General features: G+C 39.2%; 1 protein-coding gene across 1 annotated transcript in view; it reads left to right on the top strand.

The window, feature by feature from the left end:
- The window catches only part of cdh31 (cadherin 31), a 33,951-nt gene that overhangs the window by 6,440 nt on the left and 11,916 nt on the right, over positions 1 to 15,595 (top strand). The window contains exons 3-6 of the mRNA XM_051113848.1: positions 10,230 to 10,324; positions 10,593 to 10,730; positions 10,829 to 10,990; positions 11,595 to 11,739. Coding sequence (XP_050969805.1) covers positions 10,230 to 10,324; positions 10,593 to 10,730; positions 10,829 to 10,990; positions 11,595 to 11,739 — 540 coding nt within the window. The remainder of the gene's footprint in view (positions 1 to 10,229; positions 10,325 to 10,592; positions 10,731 to 10,828; positions 10,991 to 11,594; positions 11,740 to 15,595) is intronic.

Below are 15,595 nucleotides of genomic sequence, written 5' to 3'. Positions count from 1 at the left end.
CAACCAACCTATGTATATGTCCTAAGCTGCCAAATATAAAAACAGATAAACGACCCAGATAACCTATCTCCGTAATAGTATTTAGGAGTGGTTGGTATTTAATGACTTTAGTCATAAAGGCTTCCTCCATACTAGAGTCAAAAGTGCATGCTACCTCCAGAATGAACGCTTCTCTACGCTCCTCATTAATCACAACAACATCTGGTGTATTAGCAGACAAATGTGAAAAAATTCCAGACTTATTGTTAAGACACTGAAACATAGATGTCTTTACACAAGAATACTTGTATATTCTTACTACAGGTGGTAGATACTTTGATATGTCCTTCACTATAAGGTCCACTATTCTATCATGACGGGCTATGTAAAACTTGTAAGCATGGCAGCCATTCAAGATATGTGGCAATGTTTCAGTAATCTGCTCTTTAGTGTGATGCAAACAATGAGGAACCTGAGTTGTGGTAAACCAGATAGAAAGGTTGAGTCTTGTAGGTAGAACTTGTAATCTGGCTTTAACTGTAAAAATAACAATGTCCTCACTGAGTGCAGTATTCTTAAGAAATGAATGTGACACAGAATGATCAGCCGAAGAAAGACATGCAAGTTTTCCCTGAAGTTTCAGTCCAGTCCAATGTTGCTTTTCATGATATTGATGTAATTCTAAGAGAGTTCTCCGAGCACTTACAGATGTTAGCGGGTAACTATAACCACCATATGTGGCCGTTGCCCTAACTTTAGTCAGGGGGTCAGTGATAATATCCTCTGAAACTCTCACACTCTCAGAGTCCGACCGTACCCACTCCAGTGATACTCCAGTTCGAACACAGAGGTCATTCAGGTCTGGCCAATCTGACCAGACACCAAAACCAACAGAATGAGTGTCAAGTTTCCCACTGGGTTTTCTTTTAAAACCAAGGAAGTGGGACTCTGACTCCTTGGTCAATGGCACCTTGCATCTCCTTAGATCCAGAAACAGGGAGGATCGAGCCAACTCCCTAACATCTTTGTCATCATTATTCAGCATGTTCAGAAGGTGAGAAATCCGCATACTGGTATAAATCCATGTCACATTTGGTACCCCCAACCCTCCTTCCCTTCAGGGGTGAAAAATAATATCATGAGTACTATGTGTATTTAGTCCAAACCACTTTCGCACTAAGCTCACCGTTTTGTTGTTCATTTCGCTCAGCACTTTCTGTTGGATATGAACATTAGAGAACAGATGTTGTACTTTAGACAGTGCCACCTGTCTAACAGCCTCCAACTTCATAGTCAGTGGAAGTGGACATTTGTCAATCAAGTCCAGATTAGATATGAACTCTAACAAAATGATGTTAACTTGCTCTTTCCATTCTCCTGCAATATTAATTTTATGTCCAAGATAAGTGTATGTCTCATGAAGAGAATATACCCGTATAGGTTTTGTTGCTACTGCCCAGCAAGCAAAACGTATATTAGCCGTTGAAACACAGCCTAGACGTCTAGGCTAAAATAAGGTTGTCATTGGGCTGTCAGTGAAAATTTAATAGACGTCTAAACATAGCCCTAGAATAGACTGAAATATATATATATATAAATATATAGAAATATAGAAATAAAACCAAACACCTTGTAAACGCTGTTGACTTTGCTTACATGATGAAATATCATATATCTCACAAGTATTTTGCCAAAAAATGACATGTAACTAAATTCAAGATTATTTGGTCTAGAAGTGGGTTACAAATAGCCGGACTATATCGGGTCTATAGTTAAACTAGACGTTGAAATGACGACTATTGCTTGCTGGGTGTGAACACTGGACATTTATCAGATTTTGAACGGTACCACCTATTCCCTCCACTCCTCCTCTCATACAGTACAGCAGATTTTTTGTCCTTAATCTCCAGACCTGACCATTTCAGAAAAGCATCTGTTCTGACCAGCATATTTTTACAGTTTTTGCCCGTTGCTTGAACACATTTTGCAAAACTTCGCTCATTGTGCCAAAACTCTAAACACAAGTAAACATGACACAACACTGGGAAATATACCATTCACATCTGTGCCAAATTGAAACTCTACTCTCAAAACCTAAACTCTGCTATCAAAACCTAAAATTCCTTTGTCAAAATGTAACTCTGTTGACAAAATGACATATACTTGCATCATATACAAACACTTTCAGATCAGGGGGAACACACTAGTCTACTTTATATAAAACACTGCAGTCTTTGATTTTCATTGTTTATTCAGAAGGCATATTTTCAGGAGACACATTTTCAAACAACCAAAAAAGCAAATAGGCCTACTCAATATTGTACATTGCAGCACTGTACATTGCAGTACCATGAATTCAGATAAAGCTAAAAAAAAAAAAAAAACATAATACAGTAATAGAAAAAACACTATACTGTAAACACAAAAAATCATCACAATTGTGCATACATGGGCTCATGGATCCCGCCGTCTGTTGGGGTCTGGCCACAGGACCTCATTGACATCGCAAGCAATATCTTCTCCCGCTAGGCACCGGGGAAAATATCCTCTTGCATGTCGAAACCATCCATGGATTGCTGTCACCTGAATGTCGCCGCAGGCCTGTTCCATTGCCTGCAGAAGAGGCATGCGGGCATGTGGTTGGCGGTCATATACACGTCATCTCCAAGCCGAAAAAAATTCCTCTATAGGGTTTAAAAATGGTGAGTAAGGGGGCAAGTATACCACTTCAAATTGATTGTGGTTGGTGAACCAGGCCTGGACCAGAGCAGCCCGATGGAAACTGACATTATCCCATATCACCACAAACCTGGGCTGATCTGGTCTGTTCTGTACAACTATATTATGGAGAGCATCTAGAAATGTGAGTATATGTTGGCTATTGTATGGACCTAGTTTTGCATGATGATGCAGAAGCCCTCGAAGGCTTATGGCGGCACACAATGTGATATTTCCCCCGCGCTGCCCTGGGACGTGCACAATTGCCCTTTGGCCAATTACATTACGACCCCGTCGTCTTGTTTTGCTCAGGTCGAATCCAGCTTCATCAATGAAAATGAATTCATGAGGCTGTGCAGCTCCATCCATGGCCAAGATTCTCTGTAAAAAAAAAAAGAGAACATATTACTGTACTACAGTGCTACACATACAGAACCCTCACCCCATCACACAGGTACCTGTGTAGCTCTCAGAATGGATCCATGTGGTACTGATATGGTACATATTCAGCTGCTACTGGATTTCACCAATACTGTATTGTAAATGTAAAGGACAGTTACACTTACCCGTACATATTCAGTTCGAAGTCCTTTGACCCTGTCACTGTTCCTCTCAAATGGGACTCTGTAGAGCTGCTTCATGGTGATGCTGTGTTTTCCCAAGATGCGTCTGATGGTGGTGATGCTCACATGGTTTATGTTGTTGAACACTTGCCTGTCTGCAAGTATTTTCTGTCGTAGCTGGTGGAGACGGATGGCATTGTCTGCCCTCACTAGGTCCACAACGGCAAGTTCCTGCTGTTGTGTGGACAGGCGTTGGCGTCCTCCCCCAGAAGGTCTTCGAGTCATTCTAGAGAAATACAACCACATATTGTCATCGGTTTGCTGATTTTTCTTACAGTACTTTACTGTATATACTGTATCATCCACTGTACAACACTGTACTTCAATATAAGTAATCATGGTATGTTTCACAAAAACTACCACTTTGGCTGCAAAAGGAGCATTAGCACCCTGCAATACCCTGTACACTTAATATGGTAATGTGATATACTGTAGAACAGTGCTATAAAAACCATCTGAGTAGAGTAGAAGGTAGAGAGGTGAAGACATACCTGTTTTCTAGTCGGAATGTTCTTATTACAGATGCCACTGTGAAGCGGCTTAGATGTGGGTGGACTCTCTGCCCAGCTTCCCTCATAGTCAGGCCATGGTTGATGACATGGTCCACCAAAGTTGCTCTTATATCATCAGAAATATGGGTCCGTGCATGGCCTCTTCGACCTCGACCTCCTCCTCCTCCTCCTCCTCCTCCTCCTCCTCCTCCTCCTCCTCCTCCTCCTCCTCCTCCTCCTCCTCCTCCTCCTCCTCCTGTTCCTCTTCCTCTTGCTCTCCCTCCATCCATGCTTGCAAAGTTCTTAAAAAAGGCTAAACTGAGGGCTTTTTGTAGTTGGCTAATTGGTGTTCAGTTTTGCAAGTAAGTGCCTTCAGGTGTGTGAGTGGTTGCAATTACCCAATGTGTTTTGTATTTTGGATACATGTGTTTTCCAAATGGCACCCTGAGATTTCATTTTTGAACGAAGTGTCTTATGTATGAAATAGAGTGTAGTATGCAGGACCATGTGTGTTGCATAAAGGAGTAAGTGTGTTGCATAATTGCAACTAGAGTGCAAAGCAGCACTTTTGTTTAAGGTATGGGTACATGTGTTTGAGGTATGGTAACAAAAGCTTCAAGTTGTGTTACTTTAGTCTAAGCATGGGTCTATAGTGTTCAAGCAACGGGCAAAAACTGTAATTACGCTTTCTTCTCTGGAGGCCATCTGGACATCATCTGCATAGCCCTGTACTGGGATAGGAGATGTCACACCAGTGGGAGCGTATTGACACATCCACTTTAACCACTGGTTAATAGCAATTCTAAAATTAATTGCACTCCAAGGGCAGCCAGTTTTAATGCCTGTCTGAAGTGATGTTGGGTGAGTGAGCTGTTCCCCACAGATTACTTCAGTAAAGGAGCCTCTATATACATCTTTCACTATATCAATGAACAGTTGAGGTAGCTATATTTCCTCGAGTGATCTGATCATGACAGTGTGAGATAAAGTTCCAAATGCATCTCTAAAGTCCAAAAAGACTGAATACAGTCTACATGACTCATGCTTAAAGTCATCTATCCCTGTTTTAAGACAGAATACATGTTCATTCATACCATGTTCATACCATACCATACACACACACATATATATATATATATATATATACATATATACACACACACACACACATGCAAGTTTTTACACACATCCTCAGTTTTTAATCACGGTTTTCTGCTCGGTTCAGTTCGGTTCTGATATCTTGCCACTTTGGTGTGTGTGTTTTTTTTATTTGTTTGTTTTTTTTTTGTTTCTGTTTTTTTGCAATAAATTAACAAAATACTCCCGTAAACCTCTGTACATTGGAAAAATCATGGTTTAGTATATGTCTGCTTAATTTCTCTTTTGAGAGAGATTTTTACACAAAATAGAATGAGTTTCATTCATATTGGACGCCAGAGGGCGCACTCGTGTAGAAAATCCACATATGCATCAAAGAAGTATCACTGATGACGTTCCGTTCCAGCTTCTCTAATACAGTTTTTCTGAAATGCTAAAACACATTTTTTGAAAACATCACAAATTTTCTCAAAACCTTAAACACAAATCCAAATGTTCAAACTAAATTCACTGAACCCCTGACTCTTCTGGCAAAATCAAACATTGGACACTACATCAAAAATGGAGAACACAGTGCCCAGTGTTTTTTTTTTCCACACTCGTATTCACACTCTTCTGTACCTCTCAGATTGAAAGATGCACCCGTGCCTTCTGTACACTTTCAACTGGCTTATATTTTGTATAATTTGTAGTTTTTCGAAACAAGTGTGAAGAATTTAAAATTATTGTGTGTAAACAATGACAGACCTGTTGCAGTTATGCTTAACTTTAGGGTTTTGCATCACACGTTTAGGGTTTTGCATCACACGTGCATCACAGACCAAACTTTGTCTTAGTGAGTGACAGTGTGTTTAGAGTTTTGCGAGAAGAGTGCATGAGATCTGCAAACAGTGTCTAAACTGCCTAAACTTGTCTAAGGTTTTGTAGAAAGAGTGATTCATTTGACAAATTGGTTTAGGCTTTTGGGAATTTGGTTTGGAGAATGGGGTTTAGTGTTTTAGCAATTGTGAAAGCCAATGCTAATCATCATACATATAATATGAGTATAGAATTGTCTGTCTCATTCTGTGATAAGAATCCACATCAGATTACATAAGGAAGTTATTTCAAACACTCAACTGATGTTGTGAATTAAAAATGATGTTTTTTATAACTTTTGTTTTTATAACTCTTTTGTTGGAGAACAGATTTAGAAAGGCTTATCATTGCTTGTCATTAGAATGGAAGATGCTCTGCATATGTTGCTTTTTTAAAATATGAGCGGGGAAGCGTTTTCTCATTTCAGCACGTGAAATCGTGGACACACACAGCAAATTCGAGAGAAATAAAACAAGAAAGTTATTTAAATGCAAAACCGAAAAACAGCAATTCACAAGCGTGTATTGAACCATGGATGTCGTACCAGACGGTTCGATAATATATTGAGAATTGTGACAACCCTTTTGTATATTCACCAAACGTAAGTGTGATTTCTTTTGAGTATGTGTATGTTTTTTGAGTTTGTGTATGTTTATTTTTATTTTTTTTATTGCAAAATAATTACTATATACAGTAAATATTTTTTTCTACATGCACTGGGCACTGTGTTCTCCATTTTTTGATGTAGTGTCTAATGAATGATCTGTAGTGTGTATAGTATTGACTAATATGTGTATGATTTGAAAGCTTTGTTTGATTTTGAGTACAGGTGAAATGGTTTTGAAGCGATTGTTTGATTTTGCCAGAAGAGTCAGGGGTTCTGTGAATTTATTTTGAACATTTGGATTTGTGTTTAAGATTTTGAGAAAATCTGTGATGGTTTAAAAAAAATGTGTTTTAGCAATTCAGAAAAACTGTAATAATAATAATAATAATAATAATACAATGTTTATTGAACAGCAAATCAGCATATTAGAATGATTACTAAAGACACTAAAGACTGGAATAATGATGCTGACAATGTAGATTTGATCACAGGAATAAACTGTGTTTGAAAAAGGAAATCAAGATACTTCCTGATTTTTGCACAAAACATAGAGGCCATGTCATACCTCCATCATACCTTAATGCAGTAACACACTGTATGAATACTTTTTCAAACATTATGGATTTTATGTGAGTTTTTCAAATGAAATCTGAATTACCCTAATTGAGCATGTAAAAAATCATGGCCTCTCATTTAGAAAAGCTGCACTTGGATTTTTAGTCCTCCTGGGACAACTTCTGTTATTTACTGTGAATGCCCCCCAAAAATTCAGAATGTAAGTTCAGAACATTCAGGATATTTTGAATAGAACGGGAGTATTGTTGGCATGGTGGTCCAGAACAACATCACCAGCCACAAAGCAAGAGGCCTGTGGAGATGTTGAGACAGGAGCTTGTCAAGCTTGGATTCAACCTTCTTACGTTTTTTCTTCTACAATGCAAGCGCAGCAAATATGTAGTGTAGATAAATGCAATGAAATTCTCTTCCAGATGTGAATGAAAGGCAAGATCAAAAATTCAAGATTATTCATGTATACAGCTAAAACATACACGTGTGTGTGTGTGTGTGTGTGTGTGTGTACAGTGGTGACCAAAATTATTAGACTATTATTTTCACCAGCTAAAAAAGTTGCTGCAACAACACAAAAAACAGAGAAGAAAAGTCAAACTTGATCAAATTTCACACAGGACTCAAAAAGTTCTTTCTCTGTAAGAAATAATTGCTTTCCAATCATATGATGCTCCTGTAATTTGTATTTAGACACACCTTTGGCAGGTAACAGGTGTGGGCAATATAGTAATCACTTGCAACCAGTTAAAATGGAGAAAAGGTGATTCAACCTTTGTGCTGTGTGTCACACTGAGCATGGAGAAAAGAAAGAAGTGTGAAGAGTTGTTTGTGGATTTGAGAGAAAAAAATGTGGAAAAACATGGACAATCTTAAGGCTACAAGTCTACATCTCGAAAGATATTAATGTTCCTGTGTACAGCCCATGGCACTGTAGCTAACCTCCCTGGATATGGACGGAAGAGCAAAATTTATGAAAAATTACAACAAAGGATTGTTCAAATGGTGGCTAAAGAACCCCAATTAATGTCCAAACAAATTCAAGATGATCTGCAGACACAGGGTACAACAGTGTCAGCTTGCACTATCCGTCGCCATCTGAATGAAAAGGGACGCTATGGTAGGAGGCCCAGGAGGACACCACTGCTGAGACAAAGGCATAAAAAAAAAAGCAAGACTGGAGTTTGCCAAAACTTATGTGACAAAACCACAATCCTTCTGGGAGAATGTACTGTGGACAGATGAGACAAAAGTAGAGCTTTTTGGTAAAGGACATCACGGCACTGTTTACAGAAAAAGAAATAAGGCCTTCAAAGAAAAGAACACAGTCCCTACACTCAAACATGGTGGAGGTTCAAAGATGTTTTGGGGTTGCTTTGCTGCTTCTGGCACTGGATGCCTTGACTGTGTGAACAGTATCATGAAATCTGATGATTACCAAAGAATTTTGAGGCGCAACGTAGTGGCCAGTGTCAGAAAGCTGCATCTCCACCAGAGGCCATGGGTCTTCCAGCAGGACAATGACCCGAAACGCACTTTAAAATGCACTCAGAAATGGTTACAAACAAAGCGCTGGAGAGCTCTGAAATGAGTCCAGCAATGAGTCCAGATCTAAATCCCATAGAACACCTGTGGAAAGATCTCAAAACAGCAGTTGGGAGAAGGCATCCTTCAAATCTGAATGACCTGGAGCAGTTTGCAAAAGAAGAGTGGTCCAAAATTCCAGTACAGAGGTGTAAGAAATTCATTACAGGAAGTGATTGATTTCAGGTATTTTTTCCAAAGGGGGTGCTACCAAATATTAAGTTAAGGGTGCCAATAATTTGGCCAATGTATTTTTTGGTTTCTGTGTGGAATTGTATCAGATTTGACTTTTCTTCTCTGTGTTTTTTGTGTTGTTCCAATACAAAAAATAAATAAATAAACATGTTAGTACCAAAACATTTGCAACTGCAACAATTTTCTGAGAGAAGGGGTGTATTTCTGACATAATTTTGCCATTACTGTATATCGCTCATCAAAGATGTCCTAAGACAAGAATGGGTATTGTTTTGGTTTTAGGACAACTTTGATGAAAGGTTCTGACTCACTATATATATATATATATATATATATAGTAGCTGGTGAAAACACTAGTGTTCAAATAATTTTGGCCACCACTATACATACACACACATGTGTGTGTTTGTGTGTGTTTGCTGTATACATGAGTTATCCTGAAAAGTTATCAGAAAGATTGCAGTTGTTGTTGCTTAAGGTGGCACAAACGGATTTTAAGTTTAAAGGGGCAATTACTTTTTTCTCATGGGTGATGGCAGGTGCTGGATAACAATTTTATTGCGTTTAGATATACACAATATATATAAAACAAATCTCCCTGTTAAGGAATTGCAATAAACATGTATTTTCATTAACATTTTTGTGCATCTACATCTGAATGTGTTTTATAATCAATAGATTGTAGATTTGATGTTAATATTTATAAATATTTATTAACATTTATTAATAAATGCATTATTAGAAAAAAATACAGTGCTTCATTCTGCAGTAAAGTTGAACTGTTTGGTTAAGAAAATTTTGTGTTTGGATGACTATGCTAATTGTTTTGAGAACAAGTACACTGCATTGGAGAAATGTGTCAAATCGACTGAGAAAAACTGTAACAGGAGTAGAGCAATAGGACATGTTGCAAAAAGATGAGAAGAAGTGCAAATTCAGTTTTACAGAATTGTCTGAAGTCCACTTCTGTAAAGGTTTCTGACCATATTCTCTGTTCCTGAACCAGTTGTGAGGGCAAATGGCTATTTTTTTTTCCAACTGAGGCAAAAGTCTATGGATTTTACCTCACCCTCCTCTTTTCTGTCTCCTCAGACTCGCCTTAGCACAGTTTTCCAAGCGGTTGGAAAACTGTGTAATTTTATTACACTAAAAAATAATGTGTTGGCTTTAAATAAATATGTAAACAAGTAAATAAATAAATAAATAAATAACAGCTGTTTGCATTAATCTTTTTGAGTTATGACAACTTGAAATTATGTTTAACCAACAAAGCACACTGAGCTTGAAGAACTACAAAGATATTTGTAGCATTAACAAGTTTTTAAGTTGATCACCCAAAACATAAATAAATAAATGTTGTTGCCCTGAATGCAGTAAGTCTTGTCAATTTCAGTTAAACTCAACAATTGTCATTGTAAAAAAAAACAAATTGACTCTAGTTTGAATTAGTTTAAAACCCATTGTATAAAGACCTGCTTCTTGTCCTGTTTTATTACGACTTTCTGACAGTAATTTTCAGTAGCCATAATGGAAGCATGAGAGCTGAGCATGTCTACAGGCATGAGGACAATCACATGGATTCTGCAGTGAATGCAGCTTCAGAGGTATGTGCACCTTCCTGCTGTGTAATGCAGTACAAGCCTGACCTCTGCTGGGCCTTTCACACAGTTTCTTTTACCTATATTATTTACACACACAAAGTGAGGCTGCAAACTAAATTTTTTATTAAGTAGAGATGGTTAATTTTAAAATGTAGTCTTGGTCACTCAGAGAATCCAGAAGAAGCTAGAATTAAATAATATGAAGGACTGATACAGTGTTCTGTGTAGTTTTACAAGCAGTACGTGTCAGTTAAACCTTTTAATTTTACAGTTGGAAACAGCTGGTCTTCTGGTTGTGGAGATTCCAGGCTCTTCAGCAGGTCAAAGGAGAAGAAAGAGAGAGTGGGTTATTCCTCCTTATAATATACCTGAGAACGAGAGAGGTCCTTTCCCCAAAACACTGTTCCCGGTGTGTAAAAGTAATGAAATGATGATTATAAATTACATCAATATGTGAAGGTTTGTATGATCAATACAGGTCTATATATGCTTTATTTCTGTATTTAGTTAAAGGCAAAATTAGAAGGTGTACCTGATCATCAGATACAATACAGTATCACAGGTGAAGGGGCAGATCAGCCACCTGTAGGAATTTTCCAAATTGACAAAAGGTCAGGGAATCTCTTTGTGACTCAGCCACTGGATAGAGAAACAAAGAAATCATACGAGGTAAGTGGATGTTTTATAACAGTGATCATTTTAGAACTGTTTTACAATTAAGTGCTGAATTGTTGAAACTCCTGTGTGTTGTCTGCTTGTTGGGTGATCACTTTTATTAGTGTTCTGGAAGAATCAGTTGATTGTGAGACATTATGAAGTGTTTTGTTAGTTTTAGTGTATTTTGAATAGGAAATTTACTGTTGGTAAGCGGTTTGCTGTTGGTTTACTGTTGCAGATGCACAACCAGCAACATTACACACTAAAAGAAGATGCAAAAAATATATATAGTACCCCTTTAAATGAAGTGATGAGGTTCACATACCTTCTCCAACAAAAATATTTAGTCCTGGATTATTCTGCTCAATAAATCAGTGAAACAATATGAAGGACTCAATTCTGAACAATTTAGTTTATGCAGAAATACTGAAAATTAAGAAACTTCCTAGTGCCTCTGTTAATCGATAAAACCGTAAATTCATTCAAAAGTCATTTTGTATTTCAATATGTCAACTTTATTTATTAAATGAGTAATAAAGCAAACAGATAAAGCATTTCACTTAGGATATTATTAGAATTTTGCATTTAACATCCATGTTGCATCTTATGTCTTTAGCTAAAGGCTCATGCTATTTCAGAAGATGGGGGAAAAAAGGCTATACCCACAGACCTCACTATTATTGTAACTGACCAGAATGATAACAAGCCAGTGTTTACTGAAAATCCTTTTAATGGACAAGTTTCAGAAACTGCTTCAAAAGGTAGGCAAATTGACCAGTCAACCATTAGAATAAATGTATTTTAACATTAATTTTAATGATTCTCTGAAACAATACATTTTGTTCCCTCATGGAGGGAACGGAGACATTGTGTCGAGTGTACGACACTAGGGGGCATTCTTGAGAGCCCAAACACCTCTGACAACATTGAGAAAAGGCCAGTGAAATGTAGAATTTGCATAGCTGGCCACGCCCCAGACATCCAAGTATAAACAGACCAGCGTGGCATCTGATCACTTGTTTTGTTCTGAGGAGTCGAGAAGCATCTCAACCCACTCAGAGGCAGTCTGGAGTTGTGGCATGAAGGACACAACGTCTCTGTTCCCTACATCAGGGAATGAGGGTTAACATACGTAGCCGAGACATTCCCTTTCTGCCGTTCACTCCAACATTGTGTTGAGTATACGACAGTAGGGGTCCCTATACTAAACGCCACAACTGTCGGACTGCATCACGAGTGTATGAGGGTGCAGATATCAACAAGCCAACATGTTAGAATAATGGCTCGTTTCCATCGAGAGGTACGGTTCAGTACAGTACTGCTATGCCGATTTCGGAGACACAAGCTCCAGGCAGTCACTGGGCTCTCAGTGCTCATGTATCCACCTAGAGCAGCCTTCACTCGGCTAGTCCGTCTGACATTGAGAAGGGTCTGGCTGCAGACATGCACCTGCACTCTCAGACCTGCACTCTCAGACAACTGCACTTCCAGAAGTGATGTCATTTGCAGTCTATTATATTTTTACTTTATTTTATTTATTTATTGTTGTTTTTTTTATTGAATCTCTCAACATTTTACAACAGTAGCCAGATGGTGAAGACAAGAAAAAAGAAACTAAATTACAATGTCACTCGCAATTGCCACTTGCACTCTCTGCTACCTGCGACGTCACTTGCATCCACACAAATGGTGTGTGTTGCCAAAAGAGACAAGACGCTGTGGTCCTTAAACGATTAAAACTAATTTAATAGCATAATGTGCAGGGTCCTGCAAGTCATCTGTAGGAGATAAAAACAAGACCCGCAAATCCGTGGCCACAGAACAGCAGGATATGAACACAAAGTCTCTTGTTAAGCTTTTTCCTCCCGTAGAAAACCATTAACACTTGATATGGCTTAATGTATTAAGATACATTAGGCTGTATTAAGATACATTAAGTGCCATTAAACAATCAAATTTGTAATATAGTTTATTAATTTAATGTACTTCAAGGCAAGCATGTGGTCATGAACACAATGCACAAACTTTCACTTTTATACTTGCCCAGCAAACGCTTAATGTGGCAAAACGGACTAAGATGATAAAGACCAAATTCAATATAAACCTTACTGTTGTCAAACGATATACCAGCAGATATGAATGCGCTATAAGAAAGGCATTATGTGATATTAAAAGGACCAACTCTGTATAGGCAAGCAGACGTGCCCAGAACGCAGTGCGTTAAATAGGCGTTTCCCTCCCGTAGAAAACCAATATAAACAAAAAGACGATATAAAAGAGCTGTAGAGATTATTCTTTATGGGAAAACGCGAATGTACGCGGCGTTGCATTTATTCTGAGCTTACCTGCTTATGTGTAGTTGTTTTAATAATGAATAGGAGCATACTGAGTTTAGTCTTTATCATCTTAATCCGTTATGCCACATTATGCCACGTTTTGCGAAGGAAAACACTATATAGCCTACATATACATTATATTAATAAACTGTATATCGAATTTGATCTTTTAATTGCATCTTAATACATTAAGCCATATTAAGTGTTAATGGTTTTCTGCGGGAGGAAAACGCTTAACGAGAGACTTCATATTCTCTGGCAACACGCACGATTTGTGTGGATTGCATATATATATATGTATGTATATATATATATATATATAGATAGATAGATAGATAGATATAAAATAAAGTAAAAAATAAAATAGATTGCAAATGACGTCACTTCCGGAAGTGCAGGTGTCTGAGAGTGCAGGTGCATGTCTGCAGCCTATTGGCTGACATTTGCCACTGGCTCTGATATCTTTGTAAGTGATTAAACATGAGATACAATTTGTTTGGGGAATATCTAACAGGCAGTCGCTGGTCTCGTGAATCTATTATTTGTTCCTGGTCATATCATTTTGGCTGAGCACAAAGTTATGTTTAACTTTATATATTTATTTAGAACTTTACCGTAGTACTATTGTCGCACTTCATGTTGACCACTACACTACGCCATACACCACGCCTGTCAAGTAAGGGCACCGTTGGCGGTGGAAACGCAAGCTTGATCAATGTGTTCGGTCCCGAATCCTACCATACTGTACTGTACTGACCCTTACCACTCGGTAGACATAAATGAGACATAAATGCACCTCACCTCTTCGTGACCTTCCAACGCTCAAGAACTTGACCTGCTCTTTCAGCTAGAGAGCCGCCATAAGGCAGAGGTCTTTCAGCCGGAGACAGAACCTAGAGACAGAGCCTGTCTCAGGGAAAACATTGCATCTTAGGGAATATAAGATGGAAAATACACACATGGGGCCGCATGAGGAGCATGCGCACATGTGGAGAACCAACCCAGTAAAAGAGTTCACATGAGGCAACCTACCTTGTAATGGGTTCTAATAACAAGTTCCTCCGTTGAACTTAACTACGTGTAATGTGCTAGAGTGATAGAAGGAGTAGTTCAGAGTTCACCTGAGGAAACCTACTGAACTGAAGAAGCGTAATCGCCCTAGGTGGGAAGCGCTATAGCAAGCTCTATACCATACCAGTCTCCTGAGTCACAGAGCTTGCGTTTAGGACTCTTGAAGACACTGGTTCCATTCGCAGATTATAAAACCTGGCGAATGTGTTAGGTGTAGCCCAACCTGCAGCTCTACAAATGTCTGTTAGAGAGGCCCCATTCCCCAAAGCTGCTGAGGCAGCGACTCCCCTGGTCGAGTGGGCTCTCACTCCCAGCCGGCAGGGTAGGCCTCCGGCCTGGTAGGCCATTCGGATCACATTCACAATCCAGTGGGAGATCTTTTGCTTGGAGACAACATTCCCCTTCTGCTGTCCTCTCTAAAACAGACAGAAGAGCTGTTCAGAACATCTAAAACTCTGAGTATGTTCAATATAAATGCACAGGGCACGGACTGGGCATAATAGGGATAGGTTGGGGTCCCCTTCCTAGAAAGGGATAGCTTGCAAGGTCACCAACTGATCTCTAAACGGTGGTGGGTACCTTGGGCACGTATACAGGCCTAGGTCTCAAGACAATGTGAGAGTCTGCCGGCCTGAATTTCAGGCACGAAACGTTGATGGAGAGTGCTTGAAGATCTCCCACTTTTTTGACAGAGGTAAACGCAGTCAGGAGGGCCGTCTTCATTGAGAGGGCACTGAGATTGACTAACTGAAGGGGCTCCCAAGATATCCCACAGATAGATCTCAAGAGGAGATAACCAAATCAAGCTTCCCACCAATCTGCCTTCTACCAAGTCATGGTTTGCCGATATTGCTGCCACCTGGACCTTGAGTGCTGAAGCAGAAAGGTGCCTACTCAGGCCTGCTTGGAGGAAGGATAGCACTGATTTGATGCCACATCTCCGTGGGTCCTTCTCTTAGGAAGAACACCAGTTTACAAAAATGTGCCATTTCAGGTCATACAGCTGCCTAGTGGAGGGGGTTCTGGCCTGCAAGGTCTCTGAAGTCCTCTTGGTTGTGTCCAGGGACCATAGATGGAGGTTCCAGAGATCTGGGTGCAGGTGCCAGATGTCTTGTCTATGCAATGAGGCTCACTTGGGGAAAGGCATACTTGCGTAGACCATTGGGCCAGCTGTGGCTTGGTAGACCTGCAGGATTGCCATGGTGTGCAG

Source organism: Labeo rohita, chromosome 7 (assembly GCF_022985175.1).
Source record: "Labeo rohita strain BAU-BD-2019 chromosome 7, IGBB_LRoh.1.0, whole genome shotgun sequence".
In the NCBI taxonomy this organism is placed as follows: Eukaryota; Metazoa; Chordata; class Actinopteri; order Cypriniformes; family Cyprinidae; genus Labeo; species Labeo rohita.
This window is presented reverse-complemented; position numbering and strand designations above follow the sequence as displayed.